Source organism: Benincasa hispida, chromosome 7 (assembly GCF_027475165.1).
Source record: "Benincasa hispida cultivar pf3 chromosome 7, pf3_genome.v1.1, whole genome shotgun sequence".
Lineage (NCBI taxonomy): Eukaryota > Viridiplantae > Streptophyta > Magnoliopsida > Cucurbitales > Cucurbitaceae > Benincasa > Benincasa hispida.
Genome location: NC_143484.1, coordinates 59,832,776 through 59,858,705, shown reverse-complemented (window position 1 = coordinate 59,858,705; position 25,930 = coordinate 59,832,776). Strand labels below are relative to the sequence as shown.

The window sequence follows — 25,930 nt, the reverse complement described above, 5'->3', positions numbered from 1 at the left end:
TTGGTCAGACACTATTAACACTTAATAATTCTGTAAGTGTAGACCGCCATTTTCAGACCTTATAGAACATATGAGTATCGCTCTAAAAATAGAAAACAATACCCAAGACGGAACTATAAAACCCTATTCATTTTACTGAAGCCTGGTTTTTTTTTAATCCTATGTTACAGCCCTCCATGGGGATAGCCATCGTTAAACGACTAGCAAAAGGCCGCTTAAAGCTAACCAACAGGTAGCAAAAGGCTGCTTAAAGCTAACCAACAGGTGCAACATAGGAATCTCATGGTTCAGACTAATGGAGGAGACCGTAGGATATATTAACACATTTTCTTCACCCACTTACTATGAACTATTTTTTCTATTCACCTTGGTATTGACGCATACATCCGCTCTCCGTAAGGAGGTAACTTTTAGGGTGACACAAAGCGTCATATGAATCTCACGGTGTGAACTATGTGGAGACGTGGCAGTTGAAATCATACACTTGATTTCTGTTCGAACAACTTCCCCTTATTCACCAAAGTCTAAATTTAAGCTAAAAAATACTCTCCGTAGGGAGGTCACTTTCAGGGTGACACGAATTACCGCTTAAATCTAGACTATGAACTCTTAGGGACGCGAGAGCTAAGAATAACATACCGCATATGTTATTAATCTCCCGTTGAAGTTTTCTAATAACTCTATCATATAGAAGTTATTCACTACCACTGAAGTGTTCTAACGTTTGGGTAACTATATACTTAGGTTCTTTTCTGGCTAATAAAACTAATCCTAAATCTATGTGGTTTATCCATGTATAACTCTTATAAATGGACTTAAACCTACGATGTCTAGGTGATAAACACTTTTATTACCTCACATCGCTCACGGATACTCATAAAACTGGTTACCAACGGTCAATTATTCGACCATAATCCTCATATAGGAGGTGTTCCGTAGACCGTCAACTTAAATACCCCAACCTTTGACAAGATTATATACCGGTTGATTTTGTAACCCTAGTTTTACAAGTTTAACGGCCTATTTTAACTAATTAAAACAAGTGGTTAACCTACGTGAGCATGCAGTTGTTCTTCATTATGGATTTTAAATGTCTAACCCAATTTTATAACGGCCTATTTTAACTAATTAAAACAAGTGGTTAACCTATGTAAGCATGCAGTTGTTCTTCATTATGGATTTTAAATGTCTAACCCAATTTTATAAGATCTTATAAAACTTTAGACATGTTAAACATCCACAACATCCAGGCATTCAATATTTAATATAATATTTATATTAATTACAAGAAACCCTAACATACTTTCAATGCATGTTGCATGCTTCCTATGGTGGGTTTTTAAATCTAAATGACATATTATATGCACATACAAGATTTATTTAATTATAACATACATCCAATGCATAAATAATTAAACACGTACTGATATGGTTTTAGTTTTGGCAAAAACAAGCAAGCAAAAGCCTAACTATTACAAAAACAACCTCAACACCGCTCGAACCGCTCCAAAATCGCTTGAACCGAACCCAAACCGTTTGAACCGGACCAACCACAAACCATTTGAAGCTGAACCGGACCAAACCTCAAGAAAACTGGTCGAACCAGCTTCTCTTGCTCTCGCCCAAAATCTCGTCAATTCAGATCGTTTAGCATTGACGACCATCGTCATACCTTTGGCTTGATCGTTTAGTGTTTTCTTGATCATTTAGCAACCAACGCCTATCGTTTAACAAAATTACACGATCGTATAATGTTCGCCTTCTATCGTATAGACCAAAACTCATAAAACCATATCATTACAGCAGTTTCATATTTTCATACAAAACACCCACCAAACCAGAATTAATCTGAAATGAATGCTTATAAGATGCTCTGATACCAATTGTTGGATCTACACCAGCACGCAGCGGAAGAAATCAGGATCCATAAGCATTCTAATTCATTAATTTTGGTTGAAAAGAAACATACTAAAAAAAACAGAGTATAATAGGTTTCATGAACATACCTTGGCCGAACCAATGATAAGAAAAAAAATGAAGGGAGACAATAAGAAAAAAAGACATAAAGAGATCTCCAATATAATGGGCAACATAATGAAAGCTGTCAATGATAGATTTCTGTCAAAAGAAGAAGTTAGCGAAAAATAATCTCAAGAATCACTTGAAAAGAACAAAGCTCCATCCTTCATTTTGAGACTTAGAGATGTTGGAGACAGAGAGTTAAAATTTTCCTTTTTTGTGTATAAAAAATTATAACGTATGCATGTAGGCTGAAGATGCTGAAAACATGAGGCTAAAGAAGATGTTGAATAATAGGATCAAGAAAAAGCACATCAAGACAAAAAGAAAGATAAGGAAGAAAAAATGATAAAGATAATCATGAAGAAGGCAAAAGTGTAGAAGAAGAGGGTGGATGAAGATGACGAGAAAGTAAACGAACATGATAAAACCAAGTAGGCGAATGATAGAAAAGGGTAATTATTGAATTATTGATAGCATGTTAATTCCTATTTCTTTAGTCAGTAAATAAATAAACATGATGCTATCAGTAGTTAAATAGTTAGTTTTTTTCTATCATTCGCTTGTTTGCTTATATTTTCTTCGTCCACTTTCTCGTGATCATCTTTTTCCCTTCATCCTCATCCCCTTTCTCTTTTCCTTTCTCTTCATCTTGGTGTACATTTTCTTAGTTTTGTTGGTCAGGATTTTCTTCATCCTTTTTATCTTCAGCAACCACATGCATATACAATTTATGTTATTATAATCAATCATGTTACCCAATATACTGATAATCTCTTGCTATTTTTCCTTAAATGTCTCTTTCATCTTTTCTCGTGCTCGTTTCAAATTTTCAATTCAAGTTATTGCGCTTGTTTCAATTTTTCAATACCTTCTTGTAATGAAGCTTTTCTCCTTCCAATTGATTTGTGTTTCTTCTTATTCTCTTTATTTTTCTTCACCAGCTCAATTTCCATTTCCATCTCCTTGATTGATAGCTTCGCAAAATATACATAATATTTTGATGACAGTTATCACTTAGTACGAATCAATGAAATAACATAAACCTAAACATGATGTTTCATAAAGGAAGTTGTCGATTATACTATCGGGGATAGATCCTATAACTGATAACATGATATTAGCAATAGCTTACATCACCGAGAAGATGCTAATTCATATCATTGATGTTCAGTAAATAAATAAACAAATAACTTCAACGATTAAAAAAATATACTTACATCAATAGCCTTAAGGATGTTGGTGTTGTGTTGTCAATCCTCTTATTCTTGTGATTCCTATTTAATAATCCTTGGTCCATCATTTTTCAACATTAAGTTGCTTAGTCTTGGTATCACCTCAATAAACTAGTACAATTGAAAATTCTTGTGGTTGGTTTATGACGACCTTCTTAAAATACTGTTCAAAACACAACCTCCTCCATGGATATAATCTAAATGTTTCATCATTACCTAACATTTTTAGAAGCTTCCAACTTACTTTATTGGTAAGTTTGACCTTGATATCGTATAGTGGCATAAGAATTCAAAAGATTAATGTAGGTTGAAGCCCCCTCCTTTTAGTGATATCCTTCTATATCTATATACATCAACAATACGAATTTGATACAAACTTATATAGAAGAATCCACAAACTTATACAAAATATCACTATATGCCTCGACAAGCTTATATTAAAAAAATAAAAAGAATATCAACTAGTAGCCTTAATTTATAGACTTCACTTTTAGATACTAAAATTGATATCCTCCATGTGTGTTGAAGGTCAGTAGTAATGAAATCAATAAATTAATATCCCTAAAGAAGATGAATGAAAAATCAACAAATTAATATTTCACTGATAACGAAATCTTTGCAATGAAATCAAAAGAAGATAAACCGACTAAGATGGGTTGAGATTCGACGATGAATCAACGAAACCTTCGTCCCAAAATTAACAATAAAATTAACAATAGAAGCTACGGTTAAGATGAACCAACCGACGTAAATCAACGACATATACTGATAGGCACAAATAGAAGATATCAACTATATTTTAGGGCTAAATTTAAACTATAGCATAACCTATATCAAAAGTACATTACATACCTACATTGATAACATAATAGATATCAACAATATAATCTACTAATTTAGGGCTAAATATTGCTAAATCTTTAAGTAAAAATAGAAGAAATTGGTTGAATATAAGTAATGATATACTTACTGAAAGGTCTAAAATTGATCATCAGTGACGTCTATGAGTGATAATTGACGATGAAGGAAGGAGGAATTCAATTCATTTGCGAGAAACTATATGAATAATTCAGGGCTAAGTCAGTGAAGGAAAAACGATGAAAATGAAAGTCTGAGACGTGAAGATAATTGGTGAAAGGGAGACTGATAACCACGCACAATGTGATCTATGATGTAGGAAGGTGGAGACATTTTATTTGCAGATATGTTCTTGAGATGTGGGGTTTTGGAGCGAAAGTTGAAGAAGATGGGTTTGATTTGTGACAACACTATTGATTGGTTTTGTTGAGATTTCGTTTGGACTTGTTATGGTTTGCGGGCTTTAACCTTTTTAGTTTAAAAATATATATCAAAACTAACTTTACTTCTTAAAAAAGAATATCGAAACAAAACTAGAGTTACAAAATCTAAAATCGATAATTAAAAATTATTGGTTGAAATAGAAAAGTTATACACCTTATATATACCAACAAGATCAACGTTAATCATAATTTAATTCTTAATTTAGGCACGAAATAAGTAAATACAATGAAGTCAACTTCTTACAAGCTCAATAAATACCTTTTATAATACCTTTTAATCATAAATAGTTGAAATTTTGAAATATGTTGCCATACATTTTTTCCATCTTCATGAGTATGAGTCATACAAATATCTTGTATAAGCTAGAATTTTCGTCTTTCTTTTTTTAACACACTTTCTTCTAAAAGTAATTTAAATCTCATACGAATTTAGTGTAATAGCTAAAACTTCATAAGTCTTGCAAATAAAAATGTTATGTACTAAAAACTGTCAACTGAATCACACAAATATTCTCCATACTAAAACTTAAAGGAAGTGTTTGGGGCAAGGATTATCCTAAGACTATAATAACCATGGTAAATATTATTTTGTAGTCCCCGATTAGCTATAATCAACATTATTTCAAAATCTTTATTTGCTACAATATTTAATATATGTAGTATTTATTATTTCATTCTCAAACGAAAATAGTTTACACATCAAACATATATTATTATAACTCAAACTATAATTATCTATATCCCAAACCCAAACTATTATAATCCAACTACAATAACCTAACTAGGACTATAATAAACAACTCCTTATTCCAAAGTCTTTGATTCCTACTATGCAACAACTTTCCTATAGGTATACAAATTCTTCAAATGTCTAATTTATCCTTCATTCTAATCACAATTATTCGAAAATCTCACAAAAAAAGCACTTTGAAACCTTAATTTAAAAAAACATGTTACACACCTATAGGATTGTTGCCTCCTCCTCTAAGGCAACCAAGGTTTTTGGTAATGGGGTCGAAAACTTGTGTCCAAGAAACGCCATCACAGTTTTGGCAAGATGTAGGTGTTGTATGAGCCATGTTTTGAAACTATTGTCGTTTGGCCACATTGCAAATACCACTCTTATTGAGGAACATGAAGTCGATAATGCCACTTATATTGGAAAATTTGATCGGCGTTAGAGATGGGAACGTAAACGATAAACATGATCAAGAGATAGAGATTTTCCAAAAAGAATCTATATATAATATTTTTGTTAGGAGATTAAAGATGAATAAAACCTTCTTTTAATTTAATTAAAAATATATAATTTTAAATTTCAAAACCTAAATCAGATCTACAATCAACATTATTTGTAAATGTTTTTTCAAAAATATCTAAGAAAAACGTATAATCAAATTCATCCTTCTTAGATATTTGTAGAGACAAATATAAAAGAATCTAATGAGTGGTGGATCTCTCCTAAAATACTAATGAACATATTTTAATACATTAAAAAATGGATATCTTTCAAAACTATACCCACATTTTCAAAAGTCTAGGTTTAATTCTGTGTTGTATCTACGATATTTTTTTTTCCTTGTGCTATGAATATTAATATTTAAACATGATTGTTATTCATACAATCTAAAAGGAAAAAATAAAAAAATAAAAGAAAGAAGTTTGTGCGCCAATGTACAAGGACAAACTTGGAAAATGAAAAGAATTATAAGGTTTGACCATTTAAAATTTACCATATATGTAATTATTTTAAGAAGATGCTATATCTATAAATATTATTCATAATTTTGGTTTCCATTATAATTTTCCAAAAAAATTATGACATCTAGAGTTGTAAATTATTGCATTTATTTAGATCATGAATTTCAAATTTTGCCGAATTAGACGGGTTAATTGGATAATTAAGGTTGTTTTTGGAAAAAAAAAAAAAGGAAAAGGGTAGTTTTGAAATAATTTAGGAAAATAGGGTTTTTTTTTATCTTCTACTAAAATGTGTATCTTGAAAAAACATTCACCTAAAAAATCTTACCACTAAGGATGTTCAAAAAACTCGGTGATCCAAAAAAATCAATTAACCACTGTTTGGGTTGGGTTATCAATTCAGTTGAGTTGAGTTCAAATAAATGAAAACTTTATGAGTTTGTTTGGTTTATGAGTTCATCTAAATAACCCAAACAAACTCGAACTTATCATTAACTTTAAAGTGTACATTTTTTTGTACTTATGGTATAATTATATATACATTTATTTTATAGTTTCATTTAATTCCTTTATGTTATGAATAATTTATTATCCAATAATTCTTAAAAATAGTTTTTTAGTACATTGAAAAGAAATTTTTCATTATATAAATTGAAATTAAGTTTTTAATTCTAGTTCAATATATGAAAATAATTAAATCAAATTTTTACATATTAACATTTTACTTTCTTTTAAAATAAAAATTTAAATAAATCATCCGAGTAATCGTAACCAACCCAACCCAACCCAAATATTTCATGGTTGAGTTCATTTTTTAATAAGGATTATTTGAGTTGAAGAAATTTATAATCTAAACAATTGGATTTGGTGTAAAAAGTCGTTAAACTCAACCCACAAACACCCCTACTAATCACAATTTAAATTGTGACGGAAGTTTGATGGGTTTAACGATATAGATCTTATTTTTATTTATATAAAAAGTGTAAATTTAATTTCAATAATTACACCTTGGAATGATGGCATTTTTCACTCCCCACTTGGGATCAAATCTAGCTACTTCTGTCAGAATTTAAGTTGTCTATCAATTTTGTTAACAATTTTATCAATCAAATCTCTCAAAATTCATAAGCGGTTTATATTAGACTCTTAAATAAGATTTGTTGATATTTGAATAAGTTACATATGTGTAAAAATTGAATACATTGTCTAAATATATTCGTTTATAAATGTTCCCACGAGGTTTCAAGAGAAATTCATTTCGTGGAACCTGAACTATGCATTTGTATTAATTTTGTGGAAAGTGAGAACAATCTCTAATACATAATACTTTGATGCTTTCAAAATAAACTATAGTATTTAAGCTTGTTGATCTTCTTGAATGATCGGCCTTTGGGCTTGTTGATCTTCTTGGATGATCGGCTTTCGGGTTGTTGATTTTCTTGGATGATCGGCCTTCGGACTTGTTGATCTTCTTAGATGATCGGCCTTCGGGCTTGTTGATCTTCTTGGATGATCGGCCTTTGGGCTTGTTCATCTTCTTGGATGATCGACCTTCGGGCTTGTTGATCTTCTTGGATGATCGACTTTTGGACTTGATGATCTTTTTGGACGATCGGCCTTCGGGCTTGTTGATCTTCTTGGATGATTGGCCTTCGGGCTTGTTGATCTTCTTAGATGATCAACCTTTGGGCTTGTTGATCTTCTTGAATGATCGGCCTTTGGCTTGTTGATCTTGTTAGATGATCGGCCTTTGGGCTTGTTGATCTTCTTGGATGATCGAATTTTGGGCTTGATAATCTTCTTGGACGATTGGCCTTTAGGCTTGTTGATATTCTTGGATGATCGGCCTTCGGGCTTATTGATCTTCTTGGAGGATTAGTGTTCGCACGAGGCTTCCGGAGAAACTTGTTTCGTGGAGTTGAACTTGAGTTGGTGTTGATGTTGAATTTGATTTGATGCGATGTGGTTCGATCTCTAATACTTGATTCTCTCCCAAGACTCCTGAAGCTGCACTCCTAGAAGACAGAAGACCCTTGAAGACACAAAGACTCTTCCAAGACTTCCACTTCAAGAACGCTCGATGCTTTTCTTCTTCAAATCAAGCATATTCACCCAACTGAGAGAGAATCAGAGGACTTCGGTCTTTAGAATGTTTGCATCTTCAAAGGACTTCGGTTTTCATAATGCTTGCTTCTTCAAAGGACTTCGGTCTTTAGAATGCTTGCATCTTCAAAGGACTTCAGTCTTCAGAATGCTTGTATCTTCGAATTGTAGAGAATTTTCTATAAGTTCTGAGGGAAGCTTCTCTATTTATAGAGTTCACAGGTGGGCTTGGGCTTGGTTGATCCATGAGCCTAGCCTTTGGGTCCAATTAGTTGGACTTGGGCTTGGTTGGTCAATTGGTCAGGCTTTTGGGCCCAATTAATCGGATTTAGGCCTGATTTGATATTTTTTTTTTTGGCTTAGTTGGACAAATTTGGCAAAATTAATCTTACCTGATTCAACGGTCATGATAAAACCACGTGACGTCATCGAAATTTGTCTTCAACAATTGAGATTTTTTTTCTTATATGCAATTTATTTTGATTGAAGATAAAAACTTAATAGATACTTGAACTTGGAATATGGCCAAATTTTAATTTGTTATTGAATTTTAGATCTTTCCCACAACTTGATTTGGAAATAGTGATAATAACCTAAATTTAGATAAATGCCCAAATTTTAATTTGAGATTTGATAAAAGTCGGGTGATTTAGTGATTTAGATTTGGGATAAAATTTGGAATATGTCCAAATTTTAATTTGAGATTTATCTTTAATAATTTAGCTTGATGATAAAAGTCTATGATTTGGATTGGGGATAAAATTTGGAATATGCCCAAATTTTAATTTGAGATTTTATTTACAATTTAATCTCATTGAACAATTTGATTTTGAATAAAATTTGGAATATGGCCAAATTTTAATTTGTGATTTTATCCACAATTTAAATTTGATTTTGAATAAAATTTGAAATATGTCCAAATCTTAGTTAAAGATAAATTTGAGTGCAAAATCTAATAAAATCAAATTAGATAAGGAATTTGTTTAACTATTTTATTTTAATTTGAAATTAGGATAGAATCAAATCAGGAAATCTAATAAAAAAAAAAACTAATATTTTAAAGCAAATCTTTTATTTGATTTGGATTTCCTAATTTGTTATAAAACCTAGAACCTCTATAAATAGGACCCAAACCCCTTCATTATCCACATCCCCTCCTCTTCTTCTAATCTTTCCTTTCTCTCTTTTTCCTCTTCTTCTTTCATTTTTTTAAAAGAAAATTTCGTATTTTTTTCTTTTCTTTTTTTTTCCCTTCTTTTCTTTCTATCTTTCTTTTCTTTTCTTTTTTTTACTTGCCCACTTACTATTTTTCTTTCTCTTTTTTTTTTTTTTTTTTTTTGCATAGGTTTACTAACTTGTCCCCTTACTTTTTTGTAGGAGCTAAAGCGCAACTCAAGAGAGTACAACCGCGTCTTTTGTAGGATGACCTTCGTCTGGTCTATCTACTGTATGCTTATTCATGCTTCCTGATCGTCATGGGAGGGGCCCTACAAGGCTTACAACTCTCTCATACTTTCACCCTAGGGAGGATCCCGATAAGGTCTACCTTATAGCACCGTTCGCATATCCTGATCGTCATGGGAGGGGCCCTACAAGGCTACAACTCTCTCATACTTTCACCCTAGGGAGGATCCCGATAAGGTCTACCTTATAGCACCGTTCGCATATCCTGATCGTCATGGGAGGGGCCCTACAAGGCTACAACTCTCTCATGCTTTCACCCTAGAGAGGATCCCAATAAGATCTACCTTGTAGCACCATTCGCATATCCTGAACGTCATGGGAGGGGCCTTACAAGGCTTACAACTCTCTCATGCTTTCACCCTATGGAGGATCCTGATAAGGTCTACCTTGTAACACCATTCGCATATCCTGATCGTCATGGGAGGGGCCCTGCAAGGCTTACAACTCTCCCATGCTTTCACCCTAGGGAGGATCCTGATAAGGTCTACCTTGTAGCACCGTTCGCATATCCTGATCGTCATGGGAGGGGCCCTGCAAGATCATCATGGGAGGGGCCCTGCAAGGCTTACAACTCTCCCATGCTTTCACCCTAGGGAGGATCCCAATAAGGTCTACCTTGTAGTACCGTTCGCATATCCTGAACGTTATGGAAGGAGCCCTGCAAGGCTTACAACTCTCTCATGCTTTCACCCTAGGGAGGATCCCGATAAGGTCTACCTTGTAGCACTGTTTGCATATCCTGATCGTCATGGGAGGGGCCCTGCAAGGCTGACAACTCTCCCATGCTTTCACCCTAGGGAGGATCCCGATAAAGTCTACCTTGTAGCACCGTTTGCATATCCTGAACGTCATGGGAGGGGCCCTGCAAGGCTTACAACTCTCCCATACTTTCACCCTAGGGAGGATCCCGATAAGGTCTACCTTGTAGCACCGTTCGCATATCCTGAACGTCATAGGAGGGGCCCTGCAAGGCTTACAACTCTCTCATGCTCCTCCCGATAAGGTCTACCTTGTAGCCCCATTCGCATATCCTGATGTAGAGGCCCTACAAGGCTTACAACTCTCCCATGCTTTCACCCTAGGGAGAATCCCGATAAGGTCTACCTTGTTATGTTACTTCTTGATCAAAATTTGAAGATAAGAGAAATATGCCATTGAGTATTGAAGATGAGGTGGATATGCCATCAAACTTTGAAGATGAGAAGAATATGCCATCAAGCTTTTGAGCGGAGTCAGGTTGGCTAGAGTCGATCTCGCATACAAGGCAGAGCCGGACGGACCAGAGTTGTCCTCGCATATGAGGTGGAGCTAGACGGACCAGAGTTGTCCTCGCATATGAGGTGGAGCCGGATGGACCAGAGTTATCCTCGCATATGAGGTAGAGCTTGATAAACCAAACTTGATCTCGCATATGAGGTGAAACCACACCCACATTTTTTAGAGGAAGCGAAGCTACACCAATTTTGGAGAAGGGTGAAGTTGTACCAATATTTTGGAGAGGAAACAAAACCGCACCACGACTTTGAAGATGGAGTGAAGCCGCGTTATCAATTTGAAGATGAACTGAAACCGTGCCATCAGTTCAGAGATGAAACGAAGCCACGCCATGACTTTGAAGATAAAGTGAAACTATGCCAATATTTTGGAAATGAAGTGAAGTCCCGCTATCAGTTTGAAGATGAAACAAAGCCATGCCATAACTTGAAGATGAAGTGAAGTCGCGTCATCAGTTTGGGGATAAAGCGAACCATGCCAGACTTTGGAGATGAAGTGAAGCTGCGTCATGATTTTGTAGACCAAGTCATTGAAGATGGAGCCGAGCCATGCACACCAACCTTAAACTTGAAGATGGAGAAACATCGACGGGACCTTCGCGTTTGAGTTTGACAAAGCATCGGCAAATCCTCTGCATTTAAGTTTGATGAAGCATCGATGAATCTTCACATTGAGCTCGACTTCGCGACTTTGAGCGTGAAGATGGCATCGCAATACCTCCAGACTTGAGCATGAAGATGAAGCATCAATGAAGTCTCTAAACTTGAAGATGGAGGAACATCGATGAAGCCTCTAAACTTGAAGATTGAAGAGCATCGAAGTTTGATTTTAAAGAGGAAGCGAAGCGCATTCCAAGTGTGTGCCTTTTATTTACTGTGTTGGCTCCTTACGAGGAATGAACATCTTCAATCCATTGTGTTGCCCCAATAGGGATGAGCATCTTCAATCTGGAGTGTCATTCTTTAACGGGGATGATCAACATCAATCTTGTAGTATCATACTTAGGTGGTTGTGGTACCTTTTCTGATGGACTAAACTTAAATTTCTTTAAGTTTCCTTCGTACCTTTAAAGAAAGGGATCAAATCATGATGTAGTTCAAGTTTTTTCCTTTTTTTTTTTTTTTAACTGGACTGAACTTGAAGTTTCTTTCAAGCTGCCTACATACCTTTCTTAATGATAGGGATCAAGTCATAATGTAGTTCAAAAAGATTTTTTTTTTTTTTTTTATGCGCGACTGAACTTAAATTTCTTTAAGTTGCCTACGTACCCTTTATAATGACAGGGATCAAGTCGTAATGTAGTTCGTACAAAGATTTTTTTTTGGGCCGTTCACATTTTAAGCTCATGCGGGCCAAGAGCATCATGCAGTTTAGGCTCTTGTAATGAGGAGCTTCTTCATTTAAACTTCAGAAGCTCTTATTTCATCATGGTTTTGATCATCATCTTCATTTGTAGGATTCGTCAATATGATGATTTTTGGCTTCACTATCAAGGAATCTTCTGTACTTATGTCAACAGAAAATTTCCTCTTCATACGTGAAGGGACACGACCGTGAATCTTTTCTTCATTGTTTTCTTCGTGGAATGACGTTGGCTTCAAGATTTTCATCCTTTCTTTACGTTGATCACTTGTTGTCTTGAGACGATCAAAAGTAGATGCTGAAGGTTGATCTTTCTTTGATATGGATATATTTAGCCTTTTGAAGGCTGAAGTTCGAGTAGAAGTAGTCGTTGGACATTGGTCTTCTTCTCCTACGTGGCCACGCTCAATCTTTGAAAGAATGAAGATTGAGCACTTGAAGGCTTAATACGATCGAAGACAGAAGTTCTTTGCTTCATTTCTTCTGAGTCGTTGACTTCTTCAACAGTCATATGATTGTTGTCGACCTCCACTATACCGACAGTGTGACATGCAATAACTTCTGATAATTTCTCTGGATGATTATTGAGAAAGCTTATTGAGAGAAATTCTGTCAAAGTTGCTGGCCGTCGGAATTGAGGGAAGTCATTGTCTTCTTTCTTAGCAGGTTTAGGCTTCTGTGTTATCCTTTTGCCTTTCTTTTTATGAGTCTTGTTCCTTCTTCTATAGCTTCAATAGGAACTCGACTCTTTTTGGGTGGAGTTTGACTGTCTTCTTTTTCGACGAGTCATAACTATCCACCCTTCGTTGTCATCTTCAACGAGCTCATCTTTCTTTTTGGAATTTGCTGTTTGAACCTCTTGCTGGAACCAAAAAACTATAGGCTCGAAGGCTTCGAACTGGATCAGACTTTGTCTTTGAGCATGAGACACAGACAATGTTGGAACACTTGAAGTCGCCACTACTGTAGTATGATTTGTCTGAGCTACTTCATCTAAATCTAGCTCAATCTTCTTTTCACGAGCCAACTTCAGAATTCGTTCCTTCAGCACGAAGCACCTTTCAACTGGGTGACTAATAACCCGATGATACTTGCAGTAGTTAGGATCATCTATTTTTCCTTCTTGTTTCTGGTTGCTTGCATTTCGGCAGCTGAATAAGTTGCTTCTCTAGTAGTTACTCCAACATATCTACCACATCAGAGTCAGGGAATGGATAAACCTTCTCTTGTCTTTCTTTAAGAGTTAGACGACGCTTCTTGCCCTCATTGTGCCTTCTTTCAAATTTTGTTTGAGGGAAATTTTAGCAGGGTCACATGAGCGACCATAGATTCTTTTGTGGCACTATCCACGATCTTTTCAGTGCCCTTGGCTTCATTCTTGTATTTTCTCCCTTCAGGGACTAGGAAATCTTTAGTTCCCTTGTTGGTGATGCTCAGCTCCATATCATGAGCGCGTGTTGCCAGCTCCTCAAACGTACGAGGTTTTATCCCTTGTAGGATGTACAGAAGCTCCCAATGCATTCCTTGAATGCACATCTCCAATGCAGATAATTCAGTGAGTCTATTTTTGCAATCTAGACTCAATGCTCTCCATCGGTTGATGTAATCAATGACTGCCCCTCTCTTCCACTGTTTGGTGTTCGTCAGCTCCATCATGCTAACAGTGCGCCTTGTACTGTAGAAGCAGTTCAAGAATTCCCTTTCTAGCTGTTCCCAACTGTCAATCACTTTTGGCTCCAAATCAGTATACCAATCGAAAGCATTTCTTTTCAAGGTACGGACGAACTGCTTGACTAGCTGGTCTCTTTTGGTTCTTGCATTTTCGCAAGTTTCAATGAAGTGTGCAACATGTTGTTTTGGATTGCCCTTTCCATCGAGCTGCTGGAACTTTAGAGGTTGATACCCAGCTGGCATTCTTAGGTTGTCGATTCTCTTGGTATACGGCTTGGAGTACATAAAGAAGGATTGTGATGGTCTTCCGTACTGAACCCGTATGGAGTTTGTAATCATATCCTGCAGCTGTTGAATTGACAGGGTGGCAACAGAGGTAGATTGTTGCGGCTGGTCTTCCTGCAAGACAGTCTTTCCTTTGTCATTGGTTTTTATAGTTAGAGATTGACTTGATTAAGCGGTTTTTCGAGCCTGTATTTGATCTCTTAAAGCAGCGGTTTCATGATCTCGCTCTTCAACAACTTTCGTTAGAAAATTTATCTTCCTCTCCATCTCTGCCATGGCTGACTCAGCCGTTACGTCAGTCACCATGACAGATACTTCATCAAAGTATGATTATTTATCTGATGATCAGTAGCAGAAACATAGCCGTCGAACAAGGGATTTTCTCTAATAAGGATCTCGCCTTTAGTAGATTCCATTAGTTTTTCCGTGATGATAGAGCTTATGTAAGTATCGCTTGCGACGGTAGCTTTGGATACAACTTTCTTTGGTGCCATTTGTAGGTTTATGGACTTGGATGATGAGAGAGAGATGAGAGGTAGAAAGGTCCCACCGGGCATGCCAATCTGTTCGCACGAGATTTCAAGAGAAATTCATTTCGTGGAACTTGAACTATGTATTTGTATTAATTTTGTGGAAAATGAGTACAATTTCTAATACATAATACTTTGATGCTTTCAAAATAAACTATAGTATTTAAGCTTGTTGATCTTCTTGAATGATCGGCTTTTGGGCTTGTTGATCTTTTTGTATGATCGGCCTTCAGGCTTGTTGATCTTCTTGGATGATCGGCCTTTGGGCTTATTGATCTTCTTGGATGATCGGCCTTTGGGCTTGTTGATCTTCTTGGACGATCGGCCTTTAGGCTTGATGATCTTCTTGGACGATCGGCCTTTAGGCTTGTTGATTTTCTTGAACCATCGGCCTTTAGGCTTGTTGATCTTTTTGGGTGATCGGCCTTTGGGCTTGTTGATCTTCTTGGATGATCGGCCTTCGGGCTTGTTAATCTTCTTGGAGGATTAGTGTTCACACAAGGCTTCTGGAGAAACTTGTTTCGTGGAGATGAACTTGAGTTGGTGTTGATGTTGAAGCGATGTGGTTCGATCTCTAATACTTGATCCTCTGATTCTCTCTTAGTTGGGTGAATATGCTTGACTTGAAGAAGAAAAGCACCGAGCGTTTTTGAAGTGGAAGTCTTGGAAGAGTCTTTATGCCTTCAAGGGTCTTTTGTCTTCTAGGAGTGCAGCTTCAGGAGTCTTGGGAGTCTTATGCTTGTTGATGAGTTCTCTCCGTGCTCTCTGAATATAGAAAATGCTTATCTTCAAAGGACTTCAGTCTTCAGAATGTTTGCATCTTCAAAGGACTTCAGTCTTCAAAATGCTTGCATCTTCAAAGGACTTCAGTCTTCAGAATGCTTGTATCTTCGAAGGATCTCAGTCTTCAAGTGTGGTCAGCTTCAGGAGTCAAGGAGTCTTCTGATTGTAGAGAATTTTCTATAAGTTCTCTGGATTATAGAATTGTCGACCCCTCCAAATGAGGGGAGCTTCTCTATTTATAGAGTTCACAGGTGGGCTTGGGTTTAGTTGATCTATGGGCCTAGCTTTTGGGTCCAATTAGTTGCACTTGGGCATGGTTGGTCAATGGGTCTAGCTTTTGGGCCCAATTAATCAGATTTAGGCCTGATTTGACATTTGGGTCAAATTCAGTTTTTTTTTTTTGGCTTAGTTGGACTTTGACCCAAATAATAATATCAAATTGGACCAAATTAATCTTACTGATTCAACGGTCATGGTAAAACCACGTGACGTCATCGAAATCTATCTTCAACTTCAATTCAAGACATATGTCAACTCCTAATTGAGTCCAAATTTAATGATTTAGAATTTCGACATTGATTTAATAAATGACGTGTCAACTTGTGATTGGTCCAAAATTTCTCATTCAACAATAACAATTTAGAAGTTTAATCAATATTTTTTTCATATAAATTTAGTTAAGGCAAAAATTAACTATCAAATAAATTTATTTGTAAATTAAAAGAGGTTTATTATTGTTAGTCTAAAAAATTGTGAATTTTACCTAGTAAATATGTTCTGCAATTTGTTGAACACAAAAAAAAAATGAAATGTTTGTTTGTAATGATATTTGGAATGATACTTATTAGAGGGTTAAAAGTTCAACACTTTTATTGAGTTGGAAGGTGCAACTTGATAAAATTGGAGCCTAAGATTCAAAATATAACTTGTACTATACAATTGGATAAGTCTAGACATAAAAATTGATTTTTTTTTCCTGATGAAATATTTATGATTCACTTATTTTTATTATAATTTTTTTAGGATTTTATTTTAGATTTTCCACACAGATCTTCGTTTTTCCAACAGAAGGACTAATTCAGTTGCGATTTTTCCACTATCATTTTCTTCGTACGTAATAAATGTTTGTTTTAAATACAATTTTGGTCTTATATTTTTTTTATATATTTTAATTCATTTTAGTCTCTATATTTTTAAAATATTTATTTTGGTTTTTATGTTTTTAATTTTTATTCATTTTAGTATATGTACTTTTAAAATATTCATTTTGTCATTTCATTTTCATTTTTACTTCATTTTAAAGGATCAAAAAATATTTTAAAAGTACATTGACCAATATAAACATTTTAAAAGTACAAGAACGAAAATAAACTAAAACCAAAAGTATAGGGACCAAAATAGTATTTAAATCTATATTTTTTTTAAGAAAACTTTTCAAACATAATCTTTAACTCGTCATTAAATGATATAGAAATAATATTAAATTCTTAGATAAATATCAATTTATACTCGAGCTCTTGACTTGTATCAATTTAAACCAAATGTAGTATATCAATTTACACTATATTCGAGATTCCGTATGACAAATATCACAAAAAACTTATGATTTAAGTTAATTAAGCTCCTAAATTTTCATTTTAGTTAAAGTAATTATAGCTCAACTAACATTCGATATGTGTACTGATCATAAGTCTATGGTTTAAACCTATCAACTTAGACATTTTATTATAATTATCTTTGAAAATCATTTATATAGTTCACAGTTTAAATTAATAAAAATCATAATTTTTCGAGGTATAAATTTCAAATTTATTATTTTTGACAATTAGAGTAGTAGAAAAATTTGGGCATTTGAGAAAGAAAGGAGGAAGGTTGATTTGTTGACCATTTCAAAGATGAAGATGGAAATAGATTTGGTCACAGAGAGGGACCAGACACAGCACGAATCCGTGTATGCATTTTTTTCAATGCTTTAAAAAGCTGCAGACAAGCTGTCCCAAGTGGAGAAAAAAGCACATATTTTGTAATTTTAACTAAAAGCTAAAGTTGATTAAAGCCACAGAATAATATTGAAACCCCCTTCCTCACTTTATCCTATATTTTAAAAAAATAATAAAATAATTACTTTAGTTTTCTGCATGGCTCTATGCCCATCTTCATCAAATCTTGTCAATCTAGTAGTGCACCATCAACATTATTGTCAATTTGTCACTTCCCCTTTATCTTTTCTTTCAAAAAGTTTATGCTTTTTCCATATTCTTCACAATTGCTTAAGGATTTGAATCCCTTGCCCCTCTCTATTTCAAATAAAAACAAATAAAGTCACATTTATCACTCCATAGTGAAAATAAGTGTAATCATAATGAGATTCTATCAATAGATCGATTGTAATGGACCATAATTACAAACATAATTGGATTGATTTTGATCATGTTTACTTGAGATTATAAATTTGTCACATTTATTGTTATCGTATTGTTTAAGGTCAAATAATAACGATAATAGTAAATATGTAGCGATATAGGCGTAATCTTTAAATGTTGAATTGAGCACCCTCTATTCGTCAATTTTAGTACGGATACAAAATACAAGTAAATAGTACGTGTTTAAATGGATTCACTTTTTGATTTATTACGTTTTTCATTAAAAAAAAAAAAAAAAAAACTTTAGTTTCAAATTTGTTTCTTTTCCCATAAAACATTTAGCCAGAGCTTGTTGTATTTCACTCTTCCCAAAAAAAAAAAAAAAAAAAACTTGCCCGTGAAAGGTTTTGGCTTGGAAAAAGACGATTCCAAAACCCAAAATCAACGCCAAGGAGGATATGATTGAACACAATGGACAAAGAAGAAGCACAAACCCATTAAAAGTTGGAGGACACCATGTGACTTTGAAAGTGAAGCTCAGCTTACTGTTGTCGTTATAACGATCACTGTTATGTATAACCAGTGATAAAAATCAGTGGGTTTCTTCATTCTCTTTGTTCTTCAAATGGGGTTTCCTCTTTTTTTGGTTTTGATTCTTCTTCTCGTCGTTTCTTCTGTCCATTGTCAGGTTAAAGGTATGTTCATTCTTCTCTCTCTGTTTGATGCTTTGAAATGCATACCCATTTTGTTTAAAAATGAACCCCACTAGATTGATTTCTGCAAAAAAAAAAAAAAAAAAACACAGAGTTCATCAGTATAGATTGTGGAGGGACGAAGAATTTCACCGACCCAGTTACAGGGCTAGCATGGATTTCCGACGCCGGAATTATGAACGCCGGTGGGTCATCACCGGTGGAAAACCCAAATGGAAACTTGATGCAGTACCAAACACGGCGGGACTTCCCAATCGATGACAAGAAGTACTGTTACACTTTGAAAACAGAGGAGAGAAGAAGGTATTTGGTTCGAGCAACTTTTCAATATGGGAGTTTGAAGGATGAAGAAACTTACCCTAAATTTCAGCTTTATTTGGATGCAACTAAGTGGTCAACTGTAACTATTTTTGATGCTTCGAGAGTTTATGTGAAGGAGATGATCATCAGGGCACCTTCAAATTCATTTGATGTTTGCATATGCTGTGCAACTACTGGTTCTCCATTCATTTCCACTCTTGAGCTTCGCCCTTTTAATCTTTCAATGTATGCAACGGATTTTGAAGATAATTTCTTCTTGGAAGTTGCTGCTAGAGTGAATTTTGGTGCTCTAACCAAGGAGGTGATAAGGTAAGTTACTTGAGATGGGGTTTCAAGGGTTCTATTAGAATGTCTTGAGACAGTTATCTGACCTCCAAAACCTAAGTTGTATCTGTATTTGTTATATTTACGTTATTTACAATAAACTATTCTTCTTCTGTTCGTGGATGTAGCTACTACACTGTTAGTGAACCATCTAAATCAATGGTTTCAGCCTTCATTTGAATGGTGAGGAAGCTACTTATTTTGTACTTAAATCTGTTTTTCTTAGGTACCCAGATGATCCATATGACAGAATTTGGGATTCAGACCTTGAGAAGAGGCAGAATTATCTTGTGGGGGTGGCTCCAGGGACAGAAAGAATCAGCACTTTGAACAATATTAATGCAATGACAAGAGAATATCCACCTGTTAAAGTGATGCAGACTGCAGTCCTTGGCACAAAAGGAGTACTCAGCTACAGGTTGAATTTGGATGATTTTCCTGCCAATGCTAGGGCTTATGCATATTTTGCTGAGATTGAAGATTTGGGTTGGAACGAGACTCGGAAGTTCAAATTGGAGGAACCTAACATTCCGGATTCGAGTAATGCAGTGGTGAATATTGCAGAGAATGCCAATGGGACCTATACTCTTTATGAACCGAGCTATATGAACGTGACACTGAGTTTCGTGCTTTCGTTCTCGTTTGTTAAGACTCGAGATTCAACTCGTGGACCACTTTTGAATGCATTGGAAATTAGCAGATATGTTGAGATTGCTGCCAAGACCGATATGCGAGATGGTAGGTTCTTGTTCATCACCACATCTTATTATGAAGCTTAGTGATATCCTCAAACTTTTTGACTGTGACAGATTATAAATTTTCTCTACTGAAGTTGATTGATTGGTGTTTTCTGTCTCGATGTGTAGAGTCTGTTGTGAATGTCCTCCATGACGTGTCAGCAGAGAATGTTAGGTCAAATGAAGGCGATCCTTGTGTTCCAACAAGCTGGGGATGGGTGACTTGTTCTGCCACACAACCACCGAGAATAACTAAAATGTAATTTTCTTCAACTCTTCAATGGCTTTGTTTTTAGCCTTTTTAGAGCTCAAAACAATGCATTTCTGGCATGTAGAATCAGAGGTGCTATTTGAGAAATCTTCTGCTTGAGATAGGCAATGCAAGATTCAAGCCTTTTGGTATCAATTAATAGAAAATTTAAGAAGTTGAATCTGCATTCAAGTAAATTAAGCATGGTATATCTATCCTTTCACCTATTATGCAGAGAGCTTTCCAGAAAGAATGTCAAGGGAGAAATTCCACCAGAGATCAATACTATGGATGGGTTAATGGAATTGTAAGTTCAACTTGCTTTAAGCAAAGCTCTGTTTTGTAATCTATCCCCATTGCAATTCATTGCCATATCCTCCTTTTCTTCAGGTGGTTGGATGGAAATTCCCTTGTAGGGCCACTGCCTGACATGAGTAATCTAATAAACTTGAAGATTTTGTAAGCTCTTGAGGTTATCTACAATTTTCCATTCTTCAAACAGGAGAGTATGTTTCATCAAGATTTAACGTTGTGATCTTTGAACGTGCAGACATCTAGAGAATAACAAATTGACAGGGACATTGCCTTCTTACCTGGGTAGTTTGCCCAACTTACAGGAACTGTATGTACCAATCTCTAACTCTGAGCATTTTATGTCAAATAGGTTGAATAGAAAATTTTGATTATCGTTTCTCTCGTAACAATTATAGAAAGCTTGTTTGTTACATTGATCAACTCAAGTGTAAATCATTTGTGGCAGATATATTCAAAACAACACTTTTTCGGGTGAAATACCTTCAGAATTATTGGCAAAGAAACTCACCTTTAAGTAAGTACCCCAACTGATACTTCACCATAAGGCTTAAACTGCCTTTGAGAATGTGGTTTTCTTTTTCTAGGCACAAAGCATCAAAATAAAATGAAAGTCATTTGTATCATAAAATGAGTTACGAACATTGTGAGCGAGTTTCGACCTTAAGAGTCAGGACTCATCTCGAGGGAGTCATGGCTTGATGCATGAGCGTGTTTTTCTTTGTAGAAATTAATCTGTTGATCCTTATTCCTTGCATGAAGTCTATGTAGATTGTACATAGTAAGACATGATAAAATAGTTCACGTATTTGAAGTTGCTATTTGAAATGTATCCGCTCAAAGAGGAGCAGTCTTAATAAGAACTACAGGCGTGGGACATGAAGAGGGGTATGTGTTTGTTTTACATCTTTGTGATCTTATCTTGCAGGTATGATGGTAATGTGGGGCTTCACAAAAGTGAACGATACAAGATGCATTCTAAGCTTATATTAGGAGTTTCATTGGGAGTGCTTGTGCTTCTGGTTATTCTACTTTTAGGAAGTTTGCTGTTACTCCGCAAGCTTCGAAGAAGAACGACACCTTACCAGAAAAAAGGTTCCCACTCGAGAAACCTGCTTAATATCTCTATTATAGCACCACTTTTTTTTTTTCAAATTATGTCATGTCTTGTGGACTTTAGGTGGTTCTCTGCAAATCAGTACAAAGCGCTCTTCTGGCTACTCGATCGGCAAGGGGGATGAAGGCATGGCCTACTATTTATCTCTCTCCGAGCTGGAAGAAGCGACGAATAACTTCTCAAAGAAAATTGGTAAAGGGAGCTTTGGATCAGTCTTTTATGGGAAGATGATTGACGGCAAAGAAGTGGCAGTTAAGATCATGGCTGAGTCATCTACACATGGGAATCAACAATTTACGACTGAGGTAGGTCGTTGGCCTATTATTGGATTGATCTCGTTGTGTTGACGTGACTTTGAATTTCTAGAAATGAATCAAATTGTTTTCTTGAATATGCAGATCAGATTAGTCCATTTAAGATCCCTGTGGTTTTTATGTTGCCAAGAGAGAACTATGTACTTTAACTAAACAACTTTAGAAAAGCAAATGAGGGAGAATGAATAAAGTTTACATGTGAAATTATACTCAATTTTACGGACTGTAAATATCGACAGGTTGCCCTCTTATCAAGAATTCATCACCGTAATTTGGTTCCTTTGATCGGTTACTGCGAAGAAGAACATCAACGGATGCTGGTTTATGAGTACATGCATAACGGGACGTTGCGAGATCATTTATATGGTTTGTTTTTCTGTCCAGGCTTAAGGAAGGTTCACTTTTCCAGTCTTTTTCCATTAATCATTTATTGGCAGGTTCTACGACTCAAAAGCACTTGGACTGGCTGGCTCGCCTGCACATTGCAGAGGATGCAGCTAAAGGTTCATCCTAGTGAAAAACTATGTTATTTTTTCTCTGAATTTCGGGAATCCATCTTCAAGCTTTTATTTTGGGAAATGAATTGATCACTTTTTCAGGGCTTGAGTACTTGCACACTGGATGCATCCCGAGTATCATTCATCGAGATGTAAAAACTAGCAACATACTCCTCGACATCAATATGAGGGCAAAAGTTTCCGACTTTGGACTCTCGAGGCAAGCTGAGGAAGATTTGACCCATGTATCAAGTGTTGCTCGAGGAACTGTAGGCTACTTGGATCCTGAGTATGCCAAATTTTATTGTTTTTCCATGACACATTTCACCCCCTCCCCCTACGCCTGCTCATAAGCATCACCATGAACATATGAAAATAACAGGTACTATGCTTGTCAACAACTTACCGAAAAGAGTGACGTCTATAGTTTTGGGGTCGTACTCCTCGAACTGATCTCTGGGAAGAAACCTGTCTCACCAGAAGACTATGGAAATGAATTGAACATTGTTCACTGGGTATGTAAGATAAGATCTTCACTTTCGACGCATTAGCACAGTTCTCGAGTCTTTACACGATTGATTTGTTTTTACAGGCGAGGTCCCTAGTCCATAAAGGGGACGTGACGAGCATCGTAGATCCATTTTTAAAAGGAAATGTGAAAATAGAATCGGTGTGGAGAATCGCTGAAGTTGCCATACAGTGTGTGCAGCAGCATGGAGTTTCCAGGCCAAGGATGCAGGAAGTCATCTTGGCCATACAAGATGCAATCAAGATTGAACAAGGTACTGAAGGAAACCAGAAGCTATCTTCAGGCAGTTTAAAAGCACAGTCATCTCGAAAAACTTTGCTGACGACCTTCCTTGAAATCGAGAGCCCTGATGGTTCTCTCCTTCCCTCTGCAAGATAAGGTCTCGACAACTCCGACATGACTTTCAGGTAATGTACGATAAAACGATAAGATACCGATACCGTGACTGAAATATTGTTTGATAGGAACACAACAGTAGGAACACTGACAACACATTTTTACCTTTCATCATTCTCTTTCTTGAATTAGTATTTAATATGGTTTTTTGGACAGATGAAACATAACTTTGGTTATAGTGAATATGGAACATACTTAAAATTGTTCATAGGGGAAGTGATTGATCTGTTATCAATGCCTATATTTTTTAAATCAAGTGCTGCTACTGCCGAAGCATCCATTTGGCTGGCTTAAGCAATTTTTTTTATCCCATACTTTTAATTGATAGCATTATAATTTTTAATGTTTTGAAACAGAATGGCAATATAATCTTGTGGAGAAAATTCAACCCCAATAAATTTCTCATAGATTTAAGACTATCATTAAAATAATATTACAACTTGATCTTAGAATCTAATGAATTTGATTTATTTATTTGCTTATTTTTTTCTCTCCCTGTCTAAAGATTCTCAAAAGATTGCCATTGCTTTACATATACATTTTAAATCAATCGCCATCAAATAGATAATGTTCATAAAAGTGACACAATCACAATTTTTTTGGGAGTGGGATTCCAAACAGACTTTTTATTTATTTGTTAAAATATATGTATATTAGTTGAACTATGCTCGTTTTTTTGCCACACGATTACAATTTGTTAACATAAAATTGTCTTTTTTTATTTTCTTCAAGACTTTTGTTACAGTAATAAAATTTTTATCTGTTTTATTAAATCTTCTTTTAAGAAAAGATTATTCTATGTTAATTGTTACAGAAGTGGTGATTACAAAGCTTTGGTAGCATGACAATTATATGACAATTATTTTCCAATAGCTATAGAAAATGATTAAATGTTCTTAGTAATAGTAGTGAGAGTGTAGAATAGTATTAGGTTAAGATATTTTAGTTCTTGTACTTTCAACAGTCTAATTTTAGTTCATGTAATCTTTAATACATCTAAAAATTAGTCCTTGTACTTTAAATACAAATAATAATAAAAGAAAAGTTCTACATAGATAATAGATACATTTTCATAAATTATAAAGGGGATGCATAGAGACTACATATTGTTGGAAAAAAATAATCAACGAGAAATTGATTGCATCGATCAATTTTAAGATTTATTAAAAATATATAATATACTTTATATTGTCTAAAATTAGATAATTCAAATTATAAAGATTAAAATGAAATAAAATCAAGATAGAGGGGCTTTTAACTTGCATATTATTGCTAATTAATGGTTATTAAAATGAAAAGTAGAATTAGGTGAAGATATGCCATTGATATAAAAGCAGAAAGCAGTGCTTTTGGCCGGGTATAGGTTGGATAACTCGAATAGGGTCTTTAACTCAATCTTTAAAATTCAGGTTGAATTGGGTTGTTGAATTATTTTTTTATTAAATTTTTTATTAACTTAAAATATTTAAATTCATGTACAACACATTCTAATAATTAAAATTTTATAAAACTCAAATGTTAAATATCAAAATTTAAGATATCTATTACAAACTTCATGCAAATATCACAAAAATATATATGAGTTATAATATATATATATATATATATATTTGGGTCCACCCAATTTTTAAAAGTACAATTCTCTTCCAACCCAACCTAAAAGAACATAAAAAAAAAAAAAAAAAAAAAAAATTCAACCTAATCCAACCAAAAATTAAAATAAATTAAAAAATTGGATAGTCTATATTATTCGGATTGTCGGGTCATTTGAACATCCTAAAGATAAAAAATAATTAAATGTTAATCTGAGAAGTTTGACTATATAGACGTAGAAAAACGAGAAGATTATGAAATCTAATTAATCAATTAGGTTGCAAAGTTATTTTATACTTACAAACATTAATAAGGATTCACATATCTATTGGGCTGCACATGAGAACACCATTAAGGATTGTGACCTCTTTTTTTAATTAATTAAAAGACCCAAAATCCAAAGCAAATGGGAATATAGTTATAAATATATAATAAAAAGATAAATAAAATTAATATTGTGAGTATGAGATTATATAAATTTATTGCCAAAATAAACATATAACTCAATTGTCATAAAAAAAAAAAAAAAAAACTTCAAAGTGAAGTTTGATTCTCCTTTTCTATATTGTTAATATATATATACTAAACAATGATGGAGACATTTGGTACCATAAAATTGACAATATAAAAATAATGTTAATTATGATTAGTTTTCTTAAGGTGATTATGATTAGTTAGTTAAAATAATTAATTATTATTGGATTACAAAAACTAAAATTATATATATAATGTTAC

The 25,930-nt window shown here is 34.6% G+C and overlaps 1 protein-coding gene and 1 long non-coding RNA gene across 3 annotated transcripts; one reads left to right on the top strand and one right to left on the bottom strand.

Annotated features, from left to right (window-relative positions):
* Window positions 1-1,253: 1,253 nt before the first annotated feature.
* On the bottom strand, window positions 1,254-3,455 carry LOC150035303 (uncharacterized). Its single transcript, XR_016530818.1, has 2 exons — window positions 3,240-3,455; window positions 1,254-2,996 (listed from the first exon to the last, which is right to left on the bottom strand). It is a non-coding gene; the product is annotated as an uncharacterized LOC150035303 (long non-coding RNA).
* A 14,748-nt stretch (window positions 3,456-18,203) lies between these two features.
* Window positions 18,204-23,854, top strand: LOC120081410 (Leucine-rich repeat protein kinase family protein). 2 transcript variants are annotated; one of them, XM_039036251.2, is made up of 15 exons: window positions 18,204-18,787; window positions 18,898-19,435; window positions 19,677-20,188; window positions 20,317-20,446; window positions 20,673-20,744; window positions 20,828-20,896; window positions 20,988-21,059; window positions 21,198-21,266; window positions 21,678-21,844; window positions 21,930-22,171; window positions 22,420-22,546; window positions 22,618-22,683; window positions 22,780-22,966; window positions 23,060-23,192; window positions 23,270-23,854. In XM_039036251.2, exons 1-15 carry the CDS (start codon window positions 18,718-18,720, stop codon window positions 23,582-23,584), a joined length of 2,769 nt encoding a protein of 922 aa, XP_038892179.1. In that variant the 5' UTR covers window positions 18,204-18,717; the 3' UTR covers window positions 23,585-23,854. The 2 variants fall into 2 exon arrangements, with proteins under 2 accessions (XP_038892179.1, XP_090171940.1); XM_090315814.1 differs by having other exon boundaries at window positions 18,454-18,787; window positions 18,862-19,435.
* The last annotated feature ends 2,076 nt before the right edge of the window (window positions 23,855-25,930 follow it).